This window comes from Anabrus simplex, chromosome 3 (genome assembly GCF_040414725.1).
Source record: "Anabrus simplex isolate iqAnaSimp1 chromosome 3, ASM4041472v1, whole genome shotgun sequence".
In the NCBI taxonomy this organism is placed as follows: Eukaryota; Metazoa; Arthropoda; class Insecta; order Orthoptera; family Tettigoniidae; genus Anabrus; species Anabrus simplex.
This window is the reverse complement of record NC_090267.1, coordinates 225,800,057-225,827,545: the sequence shown is the minus strand read 5'-3', so window position 1 is coordinate 225,827,545 and position 27,489 is coordinate 225,800,057. Positions and strand designations below refer to the sequence as shown.

The 27,489-nt window shown below is 39.7% G+C and overlaps 1 protein-coding gene across 2 annotated transcripts in view; it reads right to left on the bottom strand.

The window, feature by feature from the left end:
• Positions 1–27,489, bottom strand: part of LOC136866167 (chromobox protein homolog 1) — a 92,171-nt gene that overhangs the window by 8,110 nt on the left and 56,572 nt on the right. For both annotated transcript variants that reach the window (XM_067142893.2, XM_067142894.2), the window contains exon 5: positions 19,202–19,299. In XM_067142893.2, the coding sequence (XP_066998994.1) occupies positions 19,202–19,299 (98 nt within the window). The remainder of the gene's footprint in view (positions 1–19,201; positions 19,300–27,489) is intronic.

Below are 27,489 nucleotides of genomic sequence, written 5' to 3'. Positions count from 1 at the left end.
ACCTTAAAGCAAGGACATGATCGTTAATATATGCAAAATTAAGAGAAATCACAACATAAGTGAAATAGGTTTTACCTTAGGAATGCTCGTTTATATGAATCGCAGTTTGACTACTAATAGAAAATTTGTATCTGCAAAAGCTTGTAAATTGAAAAAGAAGAATTTGCTTATTTATGGGTGGAAAAAACTGAAAATATCAGGTTAAAAAAGAAAGATACCAACCAATTTGATTAGACCTAAAAAAATTTAAATGGTGATATATTGCTGTACACTATGGACACAAGTGTATTTACCATCAAAATGTAAGGGGGCTTAATACAAAACTAAGTTATCTCTATACAAGTATTCTTGCAGCACAATACAACATTCTGGTACTTGCTGAGACATGGTTGTCAAGCAGTGTGTATAATAGCAAAATAGTTGATTTTTTTTGGTACAATGTTTTTCGGCAAGATCATATGAATAAACTCTGTGGAGGGAGTTTTGATTGCTGTAGATAAAAGTATAACAGTTAGTGAAATAAAAGTAAGAGTTGGTGGGTATTAAGATGTACATCGATTAACCAAAAGATAGGTATCACCCAGCATTAATTTTTGAATTATTATCTAACACAAAATATAAACAATTCATAACTACTCAGAGTAGTCCATAATTTTGCAAAAGCTAATTTTTATGAGTTTTTATGAGCTTTATAAAAATGTGAAATGGAACGATTTAACAAAGTTTACTAATCCAAACAAACCCTTATATTCCTTTTATGTTGTGGTTAATAATATTATAGATCAATGGTGCCTAAGAAAACATATATATACTGGGCGAGTTGGCCATGCGGTTAAGGGCACGCGGCTGTGAACTTGCATCCGGGAGATAGTGAGTTCAAATCCCACTGTCGGCAGCCCTGAAGATGGTTTTCCGTGGTTTCCCATTTTCACATCAGGCAAATGCTGGGGCTGTACCTTACTTAAAGCCACATCCGCTTCCTTCCAACTCCTAGGCCTTTCCTATCCCGTCGTTGCCAGAAGACCTGTCTGTGTCGGTGTGACGTAAAGCCACGACCAAATAAAAGTTATAAAGGGAAAAGATATCCAAAGATATATAATAGAGATTTTCAAACTCAAGGAGTATCATAGAAAACGTGCTAAGCATGCAGAGTTCAGTTTGCATTTACATCACGATCTGCGTTGGAAGTAAAAATGTATAAGTTATCTGTACAAAGGCTTCAAAAATGTATAAGTTATGTGTACAAAGGCTTCATAGCTAAGCACGCAGCGTTCAGTTCGCATTTACATCACGATCTGCGTAGGAAGTAAAAATGTATAAGTTATGTGTACAAAGGATTCATACGTGAATCTGAAATAAGTATGTATAACAATTCTAAATAATTTAAGCCGGCAGAATGTTCGATTTCTAATCACTAGATTGTGTGCCAAAAGCTTGGATTAAATTGCAAACCTCTCCGCAGCGATCATATGGAGTGAGGGCATATGACGCTGTTGATGGTGATTTGTCCATCTGTTTTTGTTGTTGTTTGAGTCATCAGTCAATAGACTGGTTTGATGCAGCCTCCATGCCACCCTATCCCGTGTTAACCTTTTCATTTCTACGTAATTATTGCATCCTACATCTGCTCGAATCTGCTTGTCATATTCATACATTGGTCTACCCCTACTGTTCTTACCACCTAAACTTCCTTCAAAAACCAACCGAACAAGTCCTTGGGTGTCTTAAGATGTGTCCCATCATTCTATCTCTTCTCCTCGTCAAATTTAGCCAAATCGATTCAGTATCTCTTCATTCGTGATTCAATCTATCCATCTCACGTTCAGCATTCCTCTGTAACACCACATTTCAAAAGCTTCTATTCTCTTTCTTTCTGAGCTGGTTATCGTCCATGTTTCACTTCCATATAATGCCACTCTCCAGATGAAAGTCTTCAGAAAAATCTTCCTAATTCCTATATCAATGTTTGAAGTGAGCAAATTTCTTTTCTTAAGAAAGCTCTTCCCTGCTTGTGCTAGTCTGCATTTTATGTCCTCCTTACTTCTGCCATCGTTAGTTATTTTACTACCCAGGTAACAATATTCATCTACTTCCATTGAGACTTCATTTCCTAATCTAGTATTTCCTCCATCACCTGCCTCGGACTGCACTCAATTACTTCTGTTTTCGACTTATTTATTTTCATCTTGTACTCCTTACCCAAGACTTTGTCCATAACATTCAGCAACTTTGAGATCTTCTGCAGTCTCAGATAAAATAATATCATCGGCAAATCTCAAGGTTTTGATTTCCTCTTCTTGGATTGTGATTCCCTTCCCAAATTCCTCTTTTATTTCCTTTACTGCCTGTTCTATGAAAACAATGAAAAGGAGAGGGGACACTCCTTTCTGGATTGCCACTTCTTTTTAAAAGCCCTCGATTCTTATCACTGCAGACTGATTTTTATATAGATTGTAGATAATTCTTCGTTCTCGGTATCTGATCCCAAACACCTTCAGAATCTTACATCGTTAGTTATTTTACTACCCAGGTAACAATATTCATCTACTTCCATTGAGACTTCATTTCCTAATCTAGTATTTCCTCCATCACCTGCCTCGGACTGCACTCAATTACTTCTGTTTTCGACTTATTTATTTTCATCTTGTACTCCTTACCCAAGACTTTGTCCATAACATTCAGCAACTTTGAGATCTTCTGCAGTCTCAGATAAAATAATATCATCGGCAAATCTCAAGGTTTTGATTTCCTCTTCTTGGATTGTGATTCCCTTCCCAAATTCCTCTTTTATTTCCTTTACTGCCTGTTCTATGAAAACAATGAAAAGGAGAGGGGACACTCCTTTCTGGATTGCCACTTCTTTTTAAAAGCCCTCGATTCTTATCACTGCAGACTGATTTTTATATAGATTGTAGATAATTCTTCGTTCTCGGTATCTGATCCCAAACACCTTCAGAATCTTAAATAGCTTGGTCCAATCAACATTATCGAATGCCTTTTCTAGGTCTATGAACGCCATGTACGTGGGTTTGTCCTTAATTCAATCCTCTAAGATCAGATGTAAAGTCAGAATTGCTTCACGTGTTCCTACATTTCTTAAATAATACTATTTTTTTACATCCCACAAACAACTTTTACTGTTTTCGGAGACGCCGAGGTACCGGAATTTTGTCCTGGACTAGTTCTTTTTCGTACCAGTAAATCTATCGACGCGAGGCTGACGCATTTGAGCACCTTCAAATACCACCGGACTGAGCCAGGATCGAACCTGCTAAGTTGGGGTCAGAAGGGCAGCACCTCAACCGTGAGCCACTCAGCCCGGCCCTACATATCTTCTGAAGCCAATCTGATCTCCCAAGTCAGCTTCAACTTGTCGTTCCATTCTTCTGTAAATAATACGTATTAAAATTTTGCAGGCAAGAGATACTAAACTAATGGTGCGGTAGTCTTCACACTTGTCAGCACCGGCTTTCTTGGGAATAGGTATTGAGCCACGAGTTTTGAATCTCCCCCTTATTTCTTTTTTATCTGTTTAGTCAGCTCCATCTTCTGTAAACAGTATGATCTAACTCTCCTTGCTATACTGAGAGTCAACTCAAGACCTTAGCGGTCCCTTTGATGTTAGACTTCTGGTCGGTGAAAAGGCTTCCGCAGCGCTAAATAGTTCCGTAGGTTTGTTACTTGTTCCTGAAGTCAGAAGATCCCTTCCGTTTGGTTAGATATTCTGGTGAACTGACTTGACGAATTAAAAAATTTTGCCCTGTATAAATGTGGAAAAGATATCACATGTTGTATGTTATTCGGGTTCGTTACCAACTCATATATTTCATACGTAGATGGCTATGAATAATTACTGTTCTCAGTGGTGCATGTAGCAAAATAATAATAATTTAATATGAGATTGATATCTTATTGCACTGTGTACTTGGTAAGCTTTGTTCGAGTTCATTCCATTGCTGATAAGTTCGCATAATATTTGCGACGTTGAAAATGGATACAAGAAAACTGTTGGCAATACTGGTTGCAACAACAGTTCAGTATACATAATGGCTGCCAGCTGTGTGCAACACGTGTGTGATGCTGTGGCGCTGGAGTCCCCTGTGAAATACTTTAAAGCTAACAAAAGTGGAGAAAAATTAAGTAGGAAATCTAAACAAAATTGTTTTAAACGTTTACAGTAGCCTATGAGATTAGAATCCACTGTGGACTGTAGAAGACGTGGTGAAAAAGACCGCGCAGCTGACCGGCGTTTCTGTGTACAGTGCTTACGCCGCTCGCGTAGAATTTAAACTCCACGGAAAATCCAAGTCTTCAGCGAAAGGTCGAAAGGGAATTCTTAAGTTTTCTTGTGGTTCTATATCGTACGCTCTCCTGTGGCTGTATGTCGTGAGCCTTTTTGATGACATGTTTCTGTAAAGTCGCTGAACATTTAGTTTTATGAAAGTCTCTCATTATGTAAACAAGCAGTCAAGGTGATAAAAAAAATGTCATTCAACTAAGCTGCATGCTCGTTCGGTTGTTCGTCAGTAGGCCTATGTGTCAGCTCAGTTCGAACTATGCATTCGCCGTAAATAAAACGGGAAGGGCGTTAACACGGTATGGGAATAGGATCCTTGGCGTATTTGATGATAATAATAATAATAATAATAATAATAATAATAATAATAATTTGTACTTTATATTCGTAATCGCTCTCTAACTGCAGAAATGTTGTCATGAGGGGATCATGTGTTCGTTTTTACCTTCCGAATGACGAGACTACAATATTAACAACATTCCTGGAAACATTGTATTTTGCAATCCCACTCACAGGTGGGTTTTTCAGCTTGTTGAACTGCCCCTGACAGTCGCAGCATGAGAGCGCAGTAGTATACTTATGTTCTAAGTCCCCATGTGCCTTACACAAATTGCTTTATGAAATAAAAATAAACCTTGCTTCTCTTGCCTCGGTATTCATCAGTAATCTGTATGTATATATTGGTCAATAAAGGAATAAATAGGTATGGTACGTAATCAAAGTACAGCTACGTGAAAGGAAGTGATTTCTTTTGATGCTTCACTATTTGAGAATGAAGTACTCGTCAGATAGACGCACGACGTTAATAATAAGATGCTCCTGGCGGAGATGGAGAACGGAGACGGGAAGAGGGAACAGGGGACGTGCTCACATGCGGAAGGATACTTTTCCTAAGCTCTTGACTTGACTTTCAGTATAATCTGTGGTTATTACACCTCCTAACTGATGTCTTGCATACTAAGCTATCTAGACATTGAACAATAAACTACTGTTTTCCTCCTTTCCCCATAGATGGCTCTGGAGTAAAGGAGCAATTTTTCCCTCTATTGAGAAATAGTTTGCCATCATGTAATAAATATTGTTTGCCTCCATTCTTTCATAGCAACAAGCCACACCTCCCTTTAGTTACAATAAGAGCCCTTCTTTGGGTCTATATGAATTGGGACAGTTGCTCCTGGAACTTGGTCTTGGAATTGTCGTTCGGGGCTAGAAGGACTTGCTGTGATTAGCTGGCCATACACGGAAAGGAATTGTGACAGGCTAGGAATGCTCGTTAGCGAGCGAGATCAGTTTGAGGCATTACCTGCTATACCACTTTTCACGAGAGTTTAATCCTGATGTAAACAAATAGGCGGAGCACCTTGCCTTTGCACGTGGACATAGGACGGAAGTATTGGCGAAGCAACTGTCGCGCTCACTCGACTGTATGCGAGCTCGAAGAAAATAGTACGTCCCATTAATTTTATTTTAATGTATTACATTTAGAGAGTTTAATAATGCTATTTGCTTTACGTCCCACTAACTACTTTTACGGTTTTCGGAGACGCCGAGGTGCCGGAATTTTGTCCCGCAGGAGTTCTTTTACGTGCCAGTAAATCTACCGACACGAGGCTGACGTATTTGAGCACCTTCAAATACCACTGGACTGAGCCAGGATCGAACCTGCCAAGTTGGGGTCAGAAGGCCAGCGCCTCAACCGTCTGAGCCACTCAGCCCGGCATTTAGAGAGTTTGGAGGAGTACGTAATCAAATTAAAATATGGTTGTCATATATACTGGTATATATATGCTTTTTAAACATAAAATAGTGATTAAATAACGAGAAATTAAGGCACAAGGCGCGGTGTAATACAGGAAGTTTTCTCGTAGTGGGGAAAGTCCCAAGCTGAACAACGTGGAGATAAAGTGTTGCATCTTGCAGCAGCCGTCAGAGAGTCAGTATTCATAGTGAGAGAAATGGAGCAAGAGGTAGGACCATCACGTGTAGTGAAGCACAAAAGAGGAAAACTGCTCAGAAGTGACCATTGGCAGTGGATTGTGAATGTGTTCAATAAACTAAGTGAACAGAATCCAGGTTTAGTCGTTTATTCAGAAGTTCAGATCTTCACACTGTTGTCGTATGCAATGTGCAGCCCTGTACGTCCGTACATGAGATGTTGACGGGGTGGAGGTCGGAACTACACGCTCAGCGAATCACAACTCTTTCTTTGGCGGAGGCGTAGACATACCAGGTTTACATCAGGATTAAACTCTTGTGAAAAGACATATACAGGAGAGACCTGCTGTCAGCACCTCAACGGAAAGACCTCTTCTCACAGATCAAACCTCTTGTAAGGAAAGCATGGGGTGGACAAAGGCACTGCTAGACAAATTTATTGAAATGAACAAAGAGCGGCTGTGTCTCAGGCAATTAAAACATGAGGCGTTGCAGTGTTCGCAATGAAGCGTTCTTCACGTAATGAGCTTTGTTGCACTACAGTATCCTTCTTCAGCTTAGAAGCTACAATACCTACAATAAATACGCCATCAACTAGACTGTTCACCGGTAATAGCTACGTAAAAAAAGTCATTATGTATATGTATTAAGAATCAAATATTAAATGTAATAACGAGAAAAATCCATATATGCCTACCTAACAGCAAATCATAATCGCTGTGGTCCATTTGCAAATAATTCTTGTATTCGTCAGGTTAATTTTCCCTCAGGTGTTGTATCAGACACACGTGACTAAAGCTGTCTTGCTCTCTTATCCATGATTTGATCCACTTCGATACATTTTCCTTTTTTTTTTCTATTGGCTTTACGTCGCACCGACACAGATAGGTCTTATGGCGACCATGGGACGGGAAAGGGCTAGGAGTGGGAAGGAAGCGGCCGTGGCCTTAATTAAGGTATAGCCCCAGCATTTGCCTGGTGTGAAAATGGGAAACAACGGAAAACCATTTTCAGGGCTGCCGACAGTGAGATTCGAACCTACTATCTCCCGAATACTGGATACTGGCCGCACTTAAGTGACTGCAGCTATCGAGCTTGGTACATTTTCCTTTTTGCATGATTTCACATATAGCGAAATGCACATTCCAACAGCTGGAACAGCAAATTTTCTTTTCCTCTAGACACTGGCAGTTTCGATGTCCATTGCACAGTTCTAAGTACGGCAGACCCGACCGGCAAGGATTTCAAACTAGTTTGAAAGGCCAGCAGATGAGGCTTGGCCTGCCTAGATCTCAGGGACCATTCCATTAATGGGACGGACTGGACTGTTCACAGATCAACACGACAGGCTTGGTGTGACAGTTGATGGCGAGCAGCAGGCCGTGTCTCTGAAGGTCACGCCTGGCAGGTGGCCTGTCGGATCTGGCCCTACAGGCGAGGCCTGCCAAAAAAAATTCCGTGTATGGCCAGCTAGTGTAATGCGGGCTTGCTCACCTGAGGCTTGCATAGAGGGCTACTGAGTCATGAAGGTATGACTATAAAGTCCACTTCAGTGTTTTAAAAGGGGATGATGGGAGGACTTAAATTTTAATAGCATATGAATTCATAGGCGGTGCTTAATTTTATGGAATGTAAGGTGGTGCGTGTGTACTCTTGAAACCACTTCTTCAATTTGATTTTTCAGCGACTAGTTTTCAAAATTGGTTGCCACCTTTCAGAAGTTAATTAACCTAGTCACTCTGTAGCATGGATTAGCCACTGCTTCACAGGCATTCTGCCGCTTAGGTTTTAACTTCTAATAGGATAGCCTAGTTGTACAGTCATCCTAGCCTTTTGTGATTTACGGCCTATTAAACTAACCCTTTCTAGTTTCTATTTTTTTTCCTTGCGGCCTTTAGCGTGGGTTTGCGCCCCTGTAATATAGATCTGCGAGCCGTGAAATTTAACTCTTTGAGCACTGAGGGATGATTTTTCAACCCTCATGAAGACTAGTTTACAAACCATCGTAATTCTACTTCTTCCGCTAGATGGTAGCATATATCAGTATATTATTGTCAAGGAAGGTGTGTATTCTCCAAATTTACCACTAGGAGCAGCATGAAATAATTTGTTTTCGTCTGACGAACATTTAAAAATGTATAGGTCGGGTCCACACATTTTGTGCACATGTCAAGAGTGATGGCGGACTTACAAACAATGATGGTCTAGCTGAATACATACATAGTTTAGGGAATGATGATTATGTCAAGTCAGAAAGTGAACGGACTTCATAATAGTGTTAAAAACACTTCTAGTGAGGTTAAAGTCAGTGAGACCGATTCTGAAAACGATTTTGTAAGTGGACCACCCCCAATTGCTGAGGTTAGAGATAATTCAGAAAGTAAGCAAGATTTCCACGGTAATATTGGCATTAACAATATATATTGCTATTATTCAGTGAAGTTACCCGTTATGGTGATTTACCATACCAACCACCTCACCCTTTCCTCGAGTTACCCGAACCGAAACATGCCCCTACTCATTCATGATGCTGAACCTGTAACTTATCTCTTGATTTTTAAGACATATGATCACTCCAAATAACATAATTTTATCCCAAACAATGGTCAATAGCCTGTGCTACAAGTAATACCATCAGTTTGTCTCTCATACTGTTTCTTAGAACTACGTATTTGCTATAAAATGTGGATTTTCATTAATTGTATTTTAAGTTCACAATTTTAATTTTAACTATAATGATTTTGGGCATAAAGTTCCATTAATTCAAAGGAACATTCCTTTCATATAATAGAAAAATGTTTCACTGAAAATGTGTGTAAATTGAGAGTGTGATACATTTTGTTTTTTAGAGAGTGGCAAATCAGACAAAAAGTGGGCGGCACTCTTGGCTAGTATCTAACATATAGCACGGCACTGAGAGGGTTAAAAAGGACCAGCGTGGTCTTCCGGTTCTTTTTTTATTCTCGAAGTTTGGCCGTGCGGAAACAGAAGTCCTGTACTTCCTGTGGTTTCCTTTTCTTTTGCCAATTACCTCCCTTGTGAGTCTAAGTACCTTCTAAGGTTTTTCTATTATGTAAACTTCAATGGCTTTCGCGTTTGATTTGTATGTTTTATATTGTCCAGAACTATCTGGTTCTATATCTATTAGTTAAATGTTAGACGCATCTCCCTGTATTAATTACAAGGTGCGCTCCATAAATAATGCGACAAAATTCATAAAAAATCATTTATTGAATATATTCGTACAAATAATAAAAAGTCTTCAAAATAGCACCCTCTTGCGTTGATACACTTTTGGAGGCGGTGTTTCCATGCCTGGAAGGCCTTTTCCGGAATGTCCTTTAGAGCTGATGTAACATGCGCCTGGATTCTTTCAATCGTGTCCCAATGTTTTCCTTTCACGACTCCTTTTAACCGAGGAAACAAAAAAAAGTCAGCGGGAGCCAGGTCAGGGCTGTAGGGAGGCTGGGGAACCAATGGGGTGTTGGTCCTGGCCAGGAAGTCATTGACAATGAAGGTGCTGTGACTCGCTGCGTTGTCGTGATGAACTTTCCATGTGTCCTTGATGTCGCTTCGGCAGCGCGAGACCCTCCTTTTCAGTCACAATGCGAAAAACAGTTGTTTTTGCCATGTTTAGAGTTTGTGCTATCAATTGAAGGCTCAGCCGCCTGTCAGAGTTTAAACAATCGCGCACACGCGTCACATTTTCGTCAACTCGTGAGCCTGATGGCCGTCCACTCCGAGGTTCGTCAGTGATCTCCTCTCGGCCCTCCATGAACGACTTGTGCCATTGGAAAATTTGTGATTTGGACAAGCAATCAGTCCCAAAGGCCTGCTGAAGTAATGGAAATGTTTCGGTGGCGGACTTCAAGTTTAAGCACAAAATTTGATAGTGTACCGTTGCTCTACAGAACGATCCATTGTGCCGTGTTACATGAACTAAAAACGGGCTTGACGGAAAGGCACGCCCTGACTCTCCGGCAGCTCGCTGCCGAATGAGACAAAGAGCGTTTGAAGCTAACACCCCCCCACCACCTAGCCCAGTAGGTAAGAACACGCTGCGGTGTACAGTTGCGCCAGAAAAAAAATTGGTCGCATTACGTATGGAACGCACGTTGTAGAAGCCTAAAATGCTTCACCCTGTTAATTATTATTAAACAGAAGCCTAAAAGCTTTATCTTGTTAATTGGGCTTAGTCCCTGCTGAATTTTGAACACTGATAGCTCAAAGCTATTATTTATCTTATGTTTTATTATCTTTATGTTTTAGTATTAAAATTTTTGAAAGCAAAAACAAAGAAACTTGAAATAAAATTAAAGTGAAACTTGTAATACTTGTGCTTTCTGTGTCCAGATCCAGGCCCGCACCCTTTTCCCCCCTGCTATCTGGTAATATCCACAACATTCTGTCGAAAATCAGATGGCAGCACTTCTCCTATCTCATACATCTTACACACTAAATGGAATAACCTTGCCAAGGTGGTTTCTCCTATGGCAGTAACTAATTCAGAGGGAATGTCATCAATTCCAGATGCCTTGTTCCTATTTAGGTCTCTCACAGCTCTGTCAAACTCTGACCTCAAAATTGGGTTTCTCATTTCATCAGCACCAACAGCCTCTTCTTGTTCCAGAACCAAATCATCTACATCTTTAGCTTGATACAACTGTTGGATATGTTCCTGCCATCTTTCTGCTTTATCTTCTTTACCGTCCGGCTCCATGGCTATATAGTTAGCGTGCTGGCCTTTGGTCACAGGGGGTTCGATTCCCGGCAGGGTTTGGAATTGTAACTATCATTGGTTAATTTTTCTGGCACGGGGGCTGGGTGTATGTGTCGTCTTCATCATCATTTCATCCTCATCATGACACGCAGGTCACCTAAGGGAGTCAAATCGAAAGACCTGCAGCTGGCGAGCCGAACATGTCCTCAGACACTCCCGGCACTAAAAGCCATACGCCATTTCATTTCATTTTCTTTCCCTAAAGGGGCTTTCCATCTGAGCTCTTAATATTTGGATGGTGACGTTGAGCCTTGAGAAGACCCCTGGGTCTCTTCGACAGGACTAGGCTATTGCCAGCATCGGGTTTCACCCTCTCCCTTCCTACTACCACATGCCAGATGCCTTGTACAATAGCGAAAGAGTTGAAGGTCTTTTTTGGCAAGATCGTATGAATCAACTCGGTGGAGGGGGTTTTGATTGATGTAGATAAAAGTACAACAGGAGTTGGTGGGTATTAAGATGTACTTGGATTAGCTTCATTAACTTCTAAGACGAGGTTGACGTCAGGAAGCGCATCTAGTCATAAAAATCTGCCATGACAGATTCATCTCATACCCGACCCCGTAGAGGAATGGGACAAGGGTTGGACAAACAAACAACAATCCTAAATACTTTTGGAATTTTATTAAAGCAAAACGAATAACAGAACATCTGCTAAACCAATGTCGTTTAATGGTAATCTTTTAACGAGTGCTCAGGTACCTTCTCTTTCAAGGTCCCTACCTGAATTTCCTGCAAGATGCATCAGTAATAGGCTCTGTATCTTGCAGATTATGCAATTTAGTTCTGTATAACTTGGGCATAAGAAACACTCCATGTGACAAGCAGTAGAACCAGTCATACATGAAATGTCCATATTAAGATAGGGGCCAAACCTTGTTTATCATGATTAAAGCAAATGCAAAAATGTTAATGCCATCAAAAGAACCAATGAGAGAATTACTGTTTCTTCATATAAATGTTTAGCCAAAAGCAGACACAAGACAGTATAACCGTCAACACAGGACCGCACGTTGATCACTTGCTTCCAGTTTCCAAATTCTCCAGAGATTAACACAAACCTTTCAGTATGTGAACCGTGGTGCAGAAAGGGACCTAAAGTAGAATTTTCATTGTAAAGATTTTTGTGGTTCTACAATTGGCATTATAAAAAAAGAGTTCATGCTTTTAGATGTAATACTTCTGAAGATATTAATAATCATTATTAGGGACACTCAAATTTTGCAACTCGCAAAATTTTCTAGTGTTATATACGATGGGAGAAAGGCATATAACGACATGTGTTATGAATTTAAATGTAATTTGACACACTACCTATCTGTGAAATTTTGACATTTCAGCTACATATACAAAATTTTCGGGTTTACTCGCGAAATTTATCACAACTAGAGAAATAATCATACATTAAACCATTACCCGACGTTTAATAAAACCTTTTCAAGGCGTGGGCGCTTAACATTGTCCGTGAAGATATATGGAAATCCCCAAATGTACAATTGTTTGTGTTTATTCTGTGATTTGCACATGAAGTACATATCCTAACGACCAAGGCGCAAGCGCATAACGCATCGTCTTTGGTTTGTTCATTCTGTGATTCTCACATGAAGCATTGCATCACGGGCTGGCTTGTTTTCAAGTGCCCCTCAACCATTTGCATATTCTCATTCAGTTCAATTCTGAGGAGCAGCAAGGATAAGTACGTACGCATACATGCAAGGTTATCGGGATAGTCCACAATGCCAACGAAAGCGAGCTTAGATGAACGAATAAAACAGTTCTCACAGGACAGAATGAAGAGGTCTGGAAAAGTAATGCTCTGTAGCTTTTGCAGTAATACCATGAGAAACTTCTGATGGTGAAGAAAAAAAGCACATTTCTAGCCGCCACCACATGGAAGCGGCAAAGACACGCAAGCGGCAGACAACAATGTTCGAGGCGGCTGAACGTTCAAAAGGAGCAAAGGCAAGTAACATTCAATTGTTATATTCTTGTAAAACCTTTTATTTCGTTGAGGGTGATGTAACAACCATGGTCTGTTACCTGCTAACGAGGGTTAGAAATTGTAGGCGGTTATCTGTTTGCAAATCACTTAAATAGAGATTGCACACCATTTCCTCTGCTCAAGCATTCGCGATGTAGACAGAAACAGCCTATTTATGCACTGGGTAACCCGATTCACGGTTCCAGGTGTATAATGAATGCAATATCGGTCTTATTGCACGTTTGTTTTATTGCATTCTGATCAACCATCATACAACAGAGATCTGTCACTTCCATGTTAAAACTTTTCCTCGAAAGATGCATGTGCAATGCACAATACAGTTGCTTTAAAGCGGTGACATATGGAGCAAATTCACCTTCAATGTTTTTTTCTATGAAGCTGTTCTTAAGCCGTGCATTCAGTAATTAATGAAAAATAGGTGAAGTAAAAGCAGCATGATTCTAGTAAGTCTCGAAAGCACAACAATGTTAATAGTTTCGAAGCGACTTGATATAGCTCGGCAATGTTGCCAATGATTTCATAATATTAACTTCTCACTTAAGCTGTAAGCAGTAGTTATTAATCATTAATATTCCATATTATTTTCCTTCTGCTTTTTCCACACCTGTGGCGAACTGTGTTGCACCAGTGGATTAGGCTCGTTTTACGGGTGGATGCCCTTCCCGCCACCAACCCCCTCTGTTAAGGGATGTATGAACTATTGTGTGTATCTCTGGTGGATGGTTGCGATGTGTAAATTGTAGATAATTTAATTTCATAGATTAATTATTTGCATTTTTTCTGACTTTGTTAGGCTGCCAAACTGAATTTCGTCTCTTCGACCGTAGAGATGATATCAGCTAACATTCTCTTGGAAAAAGCAGATCGTCCTGTTTTCAAAGAGGGTGAAGAAGAATATTGTAAGCGGTGGAGACCTTCCAGGGAGTAATGTCCTTCGTAGAAAATACAGGGTCTTTATTTATGCTCGGCAGGGACTTTCTCGCTCGACCTTGGCCGCCAGTGACGGTTCAGTTGCCGGCTACCGCGCGTGCGCTATGTATGGCAGAATACGGTGCTCAAAATCATGATCATGCATTCTACTCACCAGGTTTATAGTTTATACTCAAAAATCATCATGCATTTTGCTCACCATTTTTACAGTTTATGCTGAAAATGTTCCCCATGCGCTGCTGAACATAATCGGCATCTCCTAATGAAGTTTTCAGTTACTCTACCAAGTTCTTCAACATTGATGGATGCAATTGCAGCTCTTATATTGTCTAAGTTCATCTAGTGTGTGAGGGTTGTTCCCATAAACTACATTTTTTAACATTCCCCACAAATAAAAATCACATGCCGTTAAATCTGGGCTACGAGGGGGCCACAGACTTTTACTTATGATCCTCGTACCAAACACGCTTCAATAAGGAGATAACAACCTTTATGTCTATTTTTATTGTTTACTGAACCTGTAGGTTTGAATCTCTTGGCCAGTTGTTTTATTGTCCAATTGATAGGAATGGGTCTCCCTGGAAATTTCGCTTGAAACCTTTGTCTTGTCCTAGCACACGATTTTCTGCACTTAATGTAAGTATTGTGCAGATATACACGTTCATGTAATGAATATTTCACATACATTACAGCACTATACACAATCACAATAAAACACTACAATATGACATACAGTACGCAGTAGCTTCATTGAACACCCTACTATCTCGGAGCTCAGCTCTCAGCAACTGAAGAAGTGCTGGAAACCATGCGCGCCAGCGGCCAGTAGTGGCCTGTCATCGGCGGCCAAGGTCGAGCGATAAAGTCCCTGCCAAGCATAAATAAAGACCCTGTATTTGCCTCTCTTGGCAAAATCGAGGAAGGAAGAGGTTGTTATAGCTGTACAGAGCAAACAAGTTGCTGTCATGTGTGATGAAAAACCAAAAAGATGGGTAGGGAAATTTTCGCTGTTCTGCTGTCTACAGCGGAACCTTCCACATCACAGGACCAGTATGTGGCGGCAGTCACTTCGTTGGAGGGTGTGAATGGATGGACGTGTGCTTGAACAATTACAGAGGCACTGCGGGACACAAAAGTGAACTCTGACCAAGTTGCTGCCTTAGCAATTGACTCGGCCAAATACATGACCTCGTGTTTTGCTGGAATGTCACTCCTCTTGCCAGCCGACACTCTTCACATTCAATGCTGGGCACATAAGGTCAATCTGGTAGGTGTTGCAGTGAACGTATGACAGTCGTCCCTGAACAAATTATCTGTTTCCATTAAGCTAACATGTCTCCATGCCGACAGTTCCTGCAGAAGAATGAAACGGGGCCCGGGATGTTTCCAATTCCTGTTGCCAAAAGGTGGAATTGCTGGCTGGAAGCAGTTGAGTGACTGGCAGATAAACTCCGCACGGCCTTCTTCTAAATTGATGTTTCGCACAACAAATGAGCATCGCCTCTCCTCTGTTGCCAGCGCGCTACTCCCGTGAGAACAGCCGATGCAATACGACCGCAGTAAACAACCCTCGTAAAATGTAATACTGTACTAAACAAAACTAATGAATATGGATTCAAAACAAATTCACAAAAACCACACTTACTAACAACATCTGACACTAATAAGAGAATATATTATTAATAAAAGAGAATGAGGAAATAATACATCACTCTCCGCTAATGGCTGGCACAGGAAGGAGGTTATGGCCAACAAAGGGAACACTCCACTGATCTCACGAGTCACTAGAACCCCCAACAATATTAAAAACACACTAATTACTGAAGGAAAATGCAAAAGATCGCGAACCGTACTAAATATCATACACACTGAGGGAGATAGGTTAATCACGTGGTGAATGTAAATATCAAAGTCGGCAACTATAGTGCTATTAAAACAATGTGCGTGTTCTGACAGTTCGCAGCACGTGGCGCCGAACAAAGGAGTGGGAGCGCTGTGTTGCCACATGATCTACAGGAGTTACTACATCACAGTCAACATCTCTCGTTCTGCGCTAGGCTCTGCGGAAAATAATATCCATTAACGGCGATCATGAAAGAGTTAGAAAAACGTTAAATATCGTTGCTATTATTCCAAGGTGGCTCAGCAGTAATTTTATTAGCTCAAATATCGTAAGACAAACTCCTCATTCCCCTTCCTCATAGGCTTTAATCAGTCGGGTTTTGCCCGGTGTTGATAACCTGTCATGTGATGGTCCAGATACATCCACTCCCTCTCTTTCCCCTTCACCTTCTTCCCAAGGCTCCTTTTCTTTCTTTTCTTTTTCTTTCCCTATTCTAATTACTGTATAGTAATTTCCACGTAAGGAAATACCCCAGAAAGTAAATATCGCCACCCGATGCTCTTCTTTTCTCTTTTTTGTAATGGCTGATCACTGCTGCCAACATGCCTGGTTACATATTAAAATCACCAGACATAACCATAACAAACTAACCTCAATGTAGAAAACACCGATAATCAATGTTTCCCTACCCTAGTAAATGATAAAAGATAAGATCAAATAAATCAAGATAATTATGAATATCTCGTCGATTTCCACGCTCAATGAGGAATTAAGGAAATAAACACACTTTCTCACTCAAATTATCCGTCTTTATTTTGATATACACTAGGCGTACTATAACCATATTCTTGACAAGAGGGGCGTGTTAAACGATGCAATTTATTTAATAAGTCTTTGCAGTGTGATTTTAGAAAGTTCCAGACATCCAATGACTTCCCTTTCTTTTGCGCGAACATTTCCTTCTCTCTTCAACATCGGTAACCAGTAAGGAGAGAAATTATTGGGCATATTTTCAGCCTGCAGGCTGGTTATATCTTCAAGCTTATCAGGAAACATATAGGAATACTAATGTGCCAAGCTCCGTGAACGGAAATTAGGTCAGGTTTCAAGTTCACTGCGGATTTGAAAATAATAATGTTATAAGTTCTACTGCCAAAATTTCGTCCCGCAAGAGTTATTTCGTGTACCGGTAGATCTAGACATGAGACTGACGTACTTGAGCACTTTAATCATTTCATGCAAACAATGTTAATAAATGCATTATCCGAACATGCCACAATTCTACTTACTTGGTATTAGCCAAATAGATTTACAATCCCACAGAAAAAGAAAATATGCTTTAAATATTCTCGCAAATGTATCACTAGTGACTTTAACGGCGATGCGGTGGCGACACGCAATTCATGCTAGAACAGTGATTGAACGTTGCCAACGCGCCAGATTAACGGTTAATGTAAGACGTCGTATCGGCAAGTAGGGTCCCTAAACTGTATGGTTACCGACACTGAAAAAGACCTGCAAAATACCCAACAGCAAGAAAAGTAACTATAAATCGATAGCTTAATATTTCAGGGGAGAAAGGGTAAGGTTGCACCCTTAGGGTACGTCCTTACACGGAGAGGACTATAGCTTCAGAAATTTTAAAGCTGCTGCTGCTCTTTCTACAACTTTGTTAACGTCTATCAGTGGGCCTCCATTTTTCCCTTCAGCCTCCCTATTCCCGTAAGGCATATACCATATCGCGAGCTTGACCACAAATAGCGTAAGGCACATACCATATCGCGACCTTGACCACAAACAGCGAAGCCATGCCTCCCCATTACGCTTGCCTTTTTTCTAGGTGAATTAATTCTAGGTCGCCCTCGTCGTTTAGCGGCGCTCTGAACGGGTTGCAACATTTTGAGTTCAGTAAATGAGACGGTGTTAATACATAATACTATAATTTACACTACACTAGAATGCCAGCCTCGATAACGATACACTTATTAACACGAACACAATAGCACTATAATATTTAGTTGATTTAAAAAACACACTATACAGATAATGATATCACTCAAAGTAGACATTGTTAGCCCAGCCACATGTGCTACGGTATACTATATTGGCAACGTGGAACTCGGACCGACCGCCTCTCGAAGCTTTAAGACAGCGTGGGTAGGAAATGGGAGAGTGTATGCCGAGCTGGGATTGGCTGAAACGGGAGGCGTGTACTGGTTGCCATAGTAACTGCCACCTCCTACTACCATGCTGAGAGCTGTCAGAACACGCACATTGTTTTAATAGCACTATAGGTTTCGAGACTGTGCTCTGCCGATATAAATCGTTATGAATAGCAGCTTGGGATTGGTTGGATTTCTATGCTTCAGTGCATAACCACCAGGCAGAGTCAAAATCTGCCAAAACGTCAATTTAGAAGTAGAGTCGTGCAGAGTATAAGTGGGCCATTCTTTTAGAGTTTTTCCAATCCAATGATGGAAAAGAATCATTCACGACTGCATCTTCACATCTGCAGAATTTAACGGAATCGGCATTACAAGTGCTTTATGTGCAAGCTCTTTTCGTTAAATCTGTAGCATCGGTGATGAAACCTCTATTGTTCAAACTGAGACAAATACCAAACCAATTGCTGCAGAAGTGTATCCCAAACTTCATAATTTGAAGAAGCATTTACAAATGGCTGCTGCAGGAAAATTCAGCAACAGGGTCCAGGAAGAGCAGGATGCCCTGAAAGGTAAAGTTAGGGGCAGAGCGGTGGAGGAAATAAAAAAAAGACTTATGCATACAAAGCCTGACAACCTCATGTTGGGGGACCCGGCCTGTACATTTTTGGAGCCAGTGTCTGAGCTCGTCTACAGTCAAGATGTGTTGTCACAGTCTGCAGGAGACAAAATTTAAGGCCCTATTTAGCAAAATACAATCACTGCAGGGTATTCCCATTGATGAAGGAGTGCTCGCGTATAGGGATCTTCAGGATATTCTGAAGAAGAACGGGGAAATATCCATAGAGTTAGTAAATGATACACTGGAGGTAACATTGGCGCCACTGTCTACGACAGAATCACTGTAGTGAGCAGAGCACATTGAAATCATAGCTGTTTGGCAAAAAGCTCACTCTGCTGTACTCATCAATGTAAATTAGGGCCTTTTAAAACTGTGTGGATATACATAAGGTTTAAAATTCTTACATGGAAATATTCTCAGATACTACAGTATACTTGTGATGCTTCTCTCCAGTAAAAATGAAAGCCCAAACAGCATGAATACAGGACTAAATGCGTAATAAAAGAGGACTCGTGTGCTGCACAGCAAAATTAAATTTATAGAGCACTCTAACTAATGGTCCTTTAGTGCAAGGATCCATTTATGATGTTGATGGATATGACTAAAATGAAATGAATGCTCGTTTCTCACCATTTCATGAGGAACATTAATTCGCCACTGGAATCTGTAGCACCAATGATTTTTTCAGGGTCTAATCCACGGTCGAAGCCTCTGGGTTTATTATCCTCCTGCAGAAATAAAAGCCATGACAGTAAGAAGTAAAAGCATTTAAAAAAAAAAAAAAAAGCATGATGGAATTTTATTCAACTTCCTCTCACCAGGGGTTAATTAACAAAATTTGATCATAAATTAAATAAATTGAAAGTACAAATTTTAGTGTTAATAACCTTACCTCGTCAATGCCAGTAGAGAGAGAGAATATCCAACAGATAGCCATCCCTGCAAGGGGACTGTACCAATCAGTCTCCTAATCAGTTCACACACAATGAACTTTATAAGTTTAACTATGTTTTATTGCTATTTTTACAGCAAGTAGGTTCATATCTGGTATCGAACATGAGGGTTACCTGTTGGACTTCCTGTCCTCTACTTTACTGAAATTTTAAGCATTTTACAACAGTCATGGAGATGTCTGATTATTGATAATGAGTGATTTAGCACAGAATCTGATATAGCCTGGATGGTAGATTCATGCCCGGTTTCTGGAACGTGAGATATCAAACCTATAAGGGTATCGAATGGTTAACTTGTGTTATGGCATTACACGAACGTAAGATAAATCTATCGGTTTAATAAATCGCTTGATAACTTAAGAGGGCCCTGAGCAGGAGATATCAATTTGTTAACTTGGTGACGTGTGCGCAGTACTTCAGTATCAGCAACTAACATATTGTGTTTGTTAAAATTTTCTATGGCTTTCTCATCTTCTTCTGGCAAAGAAATTGTAGAAATGGTCAACAGTGTAAAACGACCGTGTGTATTTATGAAACTTGATCAATGGGCCAATAGTTGACAGTTCGATAAGTTAGCTGCTATTCCAATGTAACAAAGCAAAGCAACAGCTGTCAGAAAGATATCTCACCTTTCCAGAAACTAGGCATCAGGCATTTTAATCTTTCTCAAGTAGTCCAGAATTTATTCAGTTATAGTCCCTCTGGTGCTATCATCAGACCAACCAAATCCCATTTTTAAAAATTCTGTATCTTTTCTAAAATCCTCACAACAAGTTTCATAGAGAGGCATCCGATTTCTTCATAGACTTTGAACTGATGTCTACGAAGAATTTATGCACTGCGTTGTGGTGGTTGATCTCGTTAGCTCCACCTTGGGACAAAATTCAAATACATGAGGAAGTATAAAGCCTCCTTCCAGGAAGAGTTTGAACAAGGATAAGACTGCAATTCAATTTGGTGAAGACACTTAACGACAGAGAATGGAGTAAAGGATATCATCCAAGTGTATGCATCCCAGACTGGGTGCAAAGATATGGAAAAATTCCTGTAGACACTGAAGAAAGAAATAAAGGATGTGGAAGCAGCTGTCATAGGAGACTTCAATGCAATGGCAGTATGCGACAGAAAAGGAAGGGAAGAAGTAATTGGTTGTTTTGAATATGGAAAGAGGAATAAAGAGGGGAAAGTTGGTAGATTTTTGTGCAGTAAATGGTTTAACATGGTTGAGCATTGAACTAAAATTTTGAAATACTGCTTTGTGGGTTGAAACTTTATATTTACTCTCTGCAAACAAACACCCATGTCAGCTGTGGCCTAGCAGGAAATCCATAATAGTCACTGGTGTACACTGTGGCAGTCAACATGTTATGTGTGGGCAATACGTGGTTCAGGAAGAAAAATAGTAGAAGGAATACAAGATATGGATGGGGAAACAGAAGGACGAAGACAGTAATCGATTACTTCTTGGTGGAAAGAGCAAATCTTAAGACAGTTGGTAGATGTAACAGCCTTGCTAGAAGTAGCCTTTGATGGAAATCATAGAGTAGTGGTAGAAAAAATACAAAGTAGTGAAAGTGAAAGAAATAACAAAATAAAGGTAAGAAATGGAAGTAAAAGAAAAATTCCAATATAAACTGATAGAGCACATACGCAGAACTAAGGTGAAGAGTGTGAAGTGGAATAGGACATGTTCAAGACGGACTTTATTTCTACGCTGTGCGGAGAGTGCTTATGGCAGAACAGCTGAAAGAGTGAAAGATAAAAAAGGACCTATGGTGAAATGAGAGGGTAAAGGAAGCAGTAAAAAATTAGGAAGCATGACAAGTATGGGAGAGGGATAAAATGGAAGGAAGTATCAAGAAATGAAAAGAAAGTGCAAGAAAGTGAAGAAAAGCTAGGACGGATTTACACGAGAGTTGGAAGAGGATGTCTACAGCAATAAAAGGATACTTGTAAGAAGGAAAAAGAAAAGAGTCTGCACAAAGCAGATGAGAGAGGAAAAAGGAGAGAGGATAACACAAGCAGAGGAGATAAGGAAAGGATGGAAGGATTACTTTGATGAACTCCTGAATATGAGGAGGGGTGTAGACGAGATGATAAGAGGTAGTGTGAGGAGACAGAATCAGAGAGTGAAATCGCAATGGAAGGAATGGAAACAGCTGACAAACGAATCAAAGTGGAAAAAGCAGCTGGATTGGATTAATTGTGGAAATCGGTGATGGTAAATGCTGACAAACCAGAAGGTGTTCTTCATCCTTTAGTAGTCCATAATCACAGGTCATGTCCCCTTGTACATAGCCCCACTTAACTAGGTTAGACTTGTACTTTGAAACACCTGTCCGCAGTCAATTAAGGGTCTTCCAGATGGAATAAGGAAGGCAAGGTTCTTCCTTTAAACTCAGGAATGGATTATGTACTTGCTGTTGCCACAGTTCACGCTGTCGTTTTTCTGGCGTATCAACAACTGACACTATTGTTCTTAAAACTCGCTTCCTTGACCAGAGTCTAACGAGCCACAAAGGGGATGACGTGGACCAGATGATTGCTTCCGACATTCAACTTCTGCTGCTACATCCCTTCTTATGTGAGGAGGGGCGATTCCTGCGACAGACATATTTTCTGTTGGAGTTGATCTCAGACACCCTGTAATTACGTGACCAGTCCCGTTCACAGCAATATCTACTTGCTTAGCATGGGCCAAGTTATGAAAAATTAAAAAATAGGGATGAACAAGAAAACTTCCAATATAAACTGAAACAACAAATACCCAGAACTTAGGTGGAGAGAGTGGAAGTGGAATGCAACATGCTCAAAAAGGCATTTGAAAACTGTGCAGTGAGTGCCAGTGGCAGAATAGCTGAAAGAGTGGAAGATAAAGAGACCCCATGGTGTTTGCTTGCTGTTTAAAAGGGCCTAACATCCAGGGTATCAGCCCATCCTCAGGGTGGAATGACCAGGTAAGGAAGCAGTGAAAAATTATAAAGTATGGCAAGTATGGAATAGGGATAAAATGATCAAGAAATGATAACAGAAGTGCAAGAAATTAGTAAGTGAAGAAAAGCTGAAAAGGATTTACACGGAAGTTGGAAGAGGACGTGTACAGCAGTAAACGGAGACTCCTTGTAAGAAGAAAGAGAAAATAAGGAGTCTGCATAAATAAGAGAAAAAAAAAAGGATATGTCACTTGTGAACTTTTATCAGTCTGACTGGAACAAAGGAGTAATAATACCTATATTTAACCTTTCGACCGCCAGCCTCCATGACCTACACCGCCAACTCCTAATGAGCACTTTTTACCTTGCAGTAAATTATTCGTAATAACTTCTGTTCAATTTATGTAAATTGGATGGGCATTTTTGTTTTGTTTTGAAGGTAATGCTTAGAGCATTTTGTTGATGTAAATTAATGCACATATTTCATGATTTAAAAAAACGTAAGAAAAATGTTTTTACTATCAAAAACTGTATTATTTTAGAGAGGTGGTATTTCCTATGCCACATATAAAAAAATAGAGCTTTATGCACATATTACAGTTACAATATTATTATTAGTACATTAACATGAAATTTTCTAATCTCGCATTATATGCAAATGCTGCAGTTCCTGGTTCGTTTTAAGTAAAAAATTATTACTAATGTCTATTTCACACAAACTTAACACTCAATAATTCACTTTTTGCCTTAAAAATATAATACAAGGAACTATTTACTAATATTTACACATTTTATGACATGTTGTAGCAAATGTGTTTAGGGAGGCACAAAGGGTGTACACCATTTTTACATTGTTTACAAATATATCTGGTCTTTTTCTATTTACCACCTTGACTAGTACTAATATTTCTGCATACGGAACAGTTGAGTTCTCTTTTTTTTTTTTCCTCGGTAAACGAGTAGCGGGTTCGTTGCCTTCCCGCGGGAGCTGAATTGCCGCTTGGTCACCAAGCCACTCGGCAACAAGTTCCTCAACTAAACTTGTTGTATATAGTCTTATTTAGTCCAATACTAGTCCAAAACATGTATTACACGTTATTAAAACGAATAAATAACTTGGAAAATACTTTTTCCGGAACATGTGATGAATCGGACGTTGTCAGTTGAAGGGTTAAGAAGGGGGACAGGAAGATACTGTATAATCCCGAATACCACCAGCACAATTTTTAAACAGAAATATTGCTCCTTAAATTCAGGCGAGTCATATTTAAGGCTTTCGTATCGTGATTACATAATCCATTCTTCCGAAGGCGCGACGACAAGAGTTTCATGTCTCGCGACTTGGCAACGGCAGAAATCTGGCTCTGTCGCTCACTTCCGCGTAACGGGAACCACATGGTGTGGCAGCTGATTACAGTAGAACCTCGATAATTCGAAATCGGTTAATTCAAAATCCCGCCTAATTCGAAGAAGCTCTCGTTCCCGGAAACATGAGATACAGTTTTGCATGTTATTTAAATTGTTTAATTCGAAATACGGATAATTCGTAATTCGAAGTACACTGTCGGCCCCATTACCGAAATTCAGACTTTTAATTCGAATCTGCCTTTACATTTTAAAACAATAGTATGTTACAGAGTAATTTCTACTCGAAATTTAAAATATTAAGACATATCTCAAATGTATATGAATAAAAAAAGCTATGTCTCAGCAGTGACCTTTGCTCCTTGAGACACAGCACGTTACCGGATTCTCTCCGAGACACATCTCCAAATATATATGAATAAACTGAATGGAGACTGATCTCAGAATTTCTTGAGGCTGCCCAGAAGGTGACTCAAGGTGATAGAATCAGGCTGAAAACGTGATGGCGGAGTTTATGATGGTTTTACAACGGAGAATTTTTTTTATAAAGCACGAAGAGATTCTCTCGAACATGATCATAAAGATCTCTACCGTTTCCGGAAAGAAAATGTGGAATGGTTAGCACAATATTTTCTCGAGCCAATACACAAGACATTCATATAACATTATGATAAAGATGACGAAAGCCATTAGCGATAGCATTTACACGCATCATAAAGTCTAAAATGTTCAAAATCAAACCAGAAATATGCAAAACCGTGCAACATACAATTCTGAAAATTTTCTCAATTAATTCAATTATTCTTAATCTATTCCACATTTGTGATTTTTTCTGTACGTTGACATTTTTTCTATTCACAAAATAAGACTTAACATTTTATAAATAAACTTAATTCACAATCACGGAAAAGGACAAAACAAAACATAGCTATGTTTAAGATATGACTTAAATTATTCAAGGCTTTAATTATTCACTTTGTCCTGCTCCTTAGCTGAATGGTCAGCGTAGTACTCTTTGGTTCAGGTTCGATTCGCGGTCGGGTCAGAGATTTTAACCTTACATTCCTGCAAGTCACACACAACACTATCCTCCACTACAATAACATGGCAGATGACACCCATCCTCATCGGAGGGTCTGCCTTACAAGGGCTGTACCAGGCTAGAAATAGCCATACGAAATTATTACCTATTATTACATATTATTACAGTTATTATTATTATTATTATTCACATTTTGATATCTGGAAGGATATTTTTTCAAGTCTGAAAATTATCGCTCTCTTTCACATGTTGGCCAAATGGTATTGAACAAATGTGTGAGTATCTTTGGTCCTGGTGTAAGCTATCCCATTAATGTTTACTTTAAGTGCCGTAGAATTCCCTGCCCATGCCTTGTTCGATTGCACTGTTTCTAAATTTATTTAAATGTTTCAGCCAGCGGCTCGTGCCCTTGAGAAAAATATGCTGTATCTGGTTTCACATTTAATAGATTCGCACAATGACATTATTCGGCCAATGATTTGCTGCCTCTATGAGTGCTGCTCTTTTTCAACCATTGCACCAAAATCTCACTTGCGCCGAATACTACAAGGGAAGCATTTGGTTTGGATCAGACAGATTTTGATGAAACTTCGATGAATTGTCAATCTACCTGTTTTAAATTTATTGCTGATATTCAATTTGTCATAAAATCAATGACATTGTTATAATTAATTGTTGAAAGAACAGCTGGGTGGTTTGCAGCTGTATTGACCTCGCGTATGCACTGTAAAAATGCACTGATAGTTCTATTTTAAAGTTACATTAAACAGTGCGCTTTAGAGTGAAAATTAGATTTTGACAACATGAACAGAATGTCTTGCTCGTCAAACCCGTTTTTACTAACATGCACATATATGAATATTTCAAAATATTAAGGCTTTTAATACTTCTTTGTCGTTTACAATTGAAGCTAAAATATGTAATATGAAATCCTAGTCATTTGTATATAAACTTGCATGCTATAAATGGCCTTAAACTTTCAGATTCTTGTTGAGAGTCATTCATTTTGTCACACTGCGGGTAACGTATATAACAACGGCAATCAAGCAGCGATGTTCTGATGTCTTAACTGATCATCCTACCATGTTTCATTGAAATCGCTGCCATCTACACACCACGTTCCATTTAAAACTGGAGCAAAAATTTAGTCAATAAACACCGGTACGAAAATATTATTTCACGGCAGAACTGTTATCACCATTGGGTTCCGGATGTCTTAGCTCATGTTACTAAGTTTCATTGCAATTTGTCCGTGCCAAATCAAACAACTCCCTTGTTAGTTATATTCGTTTATGAATATGGATAGCATTTTGTATTATTTCTATGTTTTGAAAGTTTGAAATTTAGACAGTTCATGCAACAGTATATAGGTACTGGTTGTATATTATATACCGAGTGAGTCGGCCGTGTGGTAACGGGCGTGCGGCTGTGAGCTTACATCCGGGAGGTAGTGGGTTCAAGCCCCACTGTCAGCAACCCTGAATATTGTTTTCCGTGGTTTCCCATTTTCACACCAGGCAAATGCTGAAACTGCGCCTTAATTAAGGCCACTGTCGCTTCCATCCCACCCCTAAACCTATCCCATTGCCGCCATAAGACCTATCTGTGTATGTGCGACGTAAAATAAATTGTAGAAAAAGTACATTATATGAAGAAACACCCCTAGCTTTGCACAGGTATGATCAATAAACTCTTCATATTTGTGAAGAATGAAGTACGAAGCATGTTTAAAAAGGGTTTGAGTGACTTTCAATGACCGCAGAAAATGATGCATTTGAATGTGGATCCTAAATGTGATGATAAAATACAATCTTGAAGGAAACTTACAAGAAAAGAAACCTTAAATCAGTCGCCCCAAGCTGGGGTGCAAGTATACCAAGTGAACGAGCCACTACGTTTACGTAAGCCTAGAAAGAATTGAAATAATAACTGTAGTGATTATTGAATATTAATACGAAAGGTATAGTTTGCAGAATAGGCTCCCAAGTGAAATACAACTGAAGAAGAAAAGGCTGTCAAGAGCTATTCTAAATTTTTAAAAAAATATCTGTGGGTGTTCAATTTCGGTTGTACTTGTTCTGCTCTTTTCTCCCTTTCATGTAAAAGATTTTCCATTTGCAGTTGCAAAACCTGTTTTTGCACTGAAATGAGTTGTTCTGTGTTTTCGAGAACACACTGTCGCTTTTCAATTTTTCGCTTGTAAATCTAACACTTTCATCTGTTCCAACAAAACCACTCTTTGTAGCTCTCTGATTGTTAATTCACTCGTCAACTGACAGATACCAGAGCCAATGTGTGAGACTCATCTCAAGTGGAAGGAGACAAGTCTCGTTAGCGAGAAACAAACTTTATTCATATTCATGACGAGTTCTGTCTCGCAAGTGACTTCCGTCTCAATCCTCCTTTGAGACTTGTCTCCGAGTTACATCTCACTTTTTTTTCATATCACCCAAAGTCTCTCATAGTAAATTGGCACTGCCGGTGGCTCCAAGTGGCCTACGCAGTGGCCTCCACGGTATGCACTAGCCATGCGTCTTGGTGGGTGTGTTAGGTACCAACTGATGAGCCCAACTTAGCATATGGGGGCAAAACGCTAGCAACCAGGAATGAGTTAGCTGGAAAATT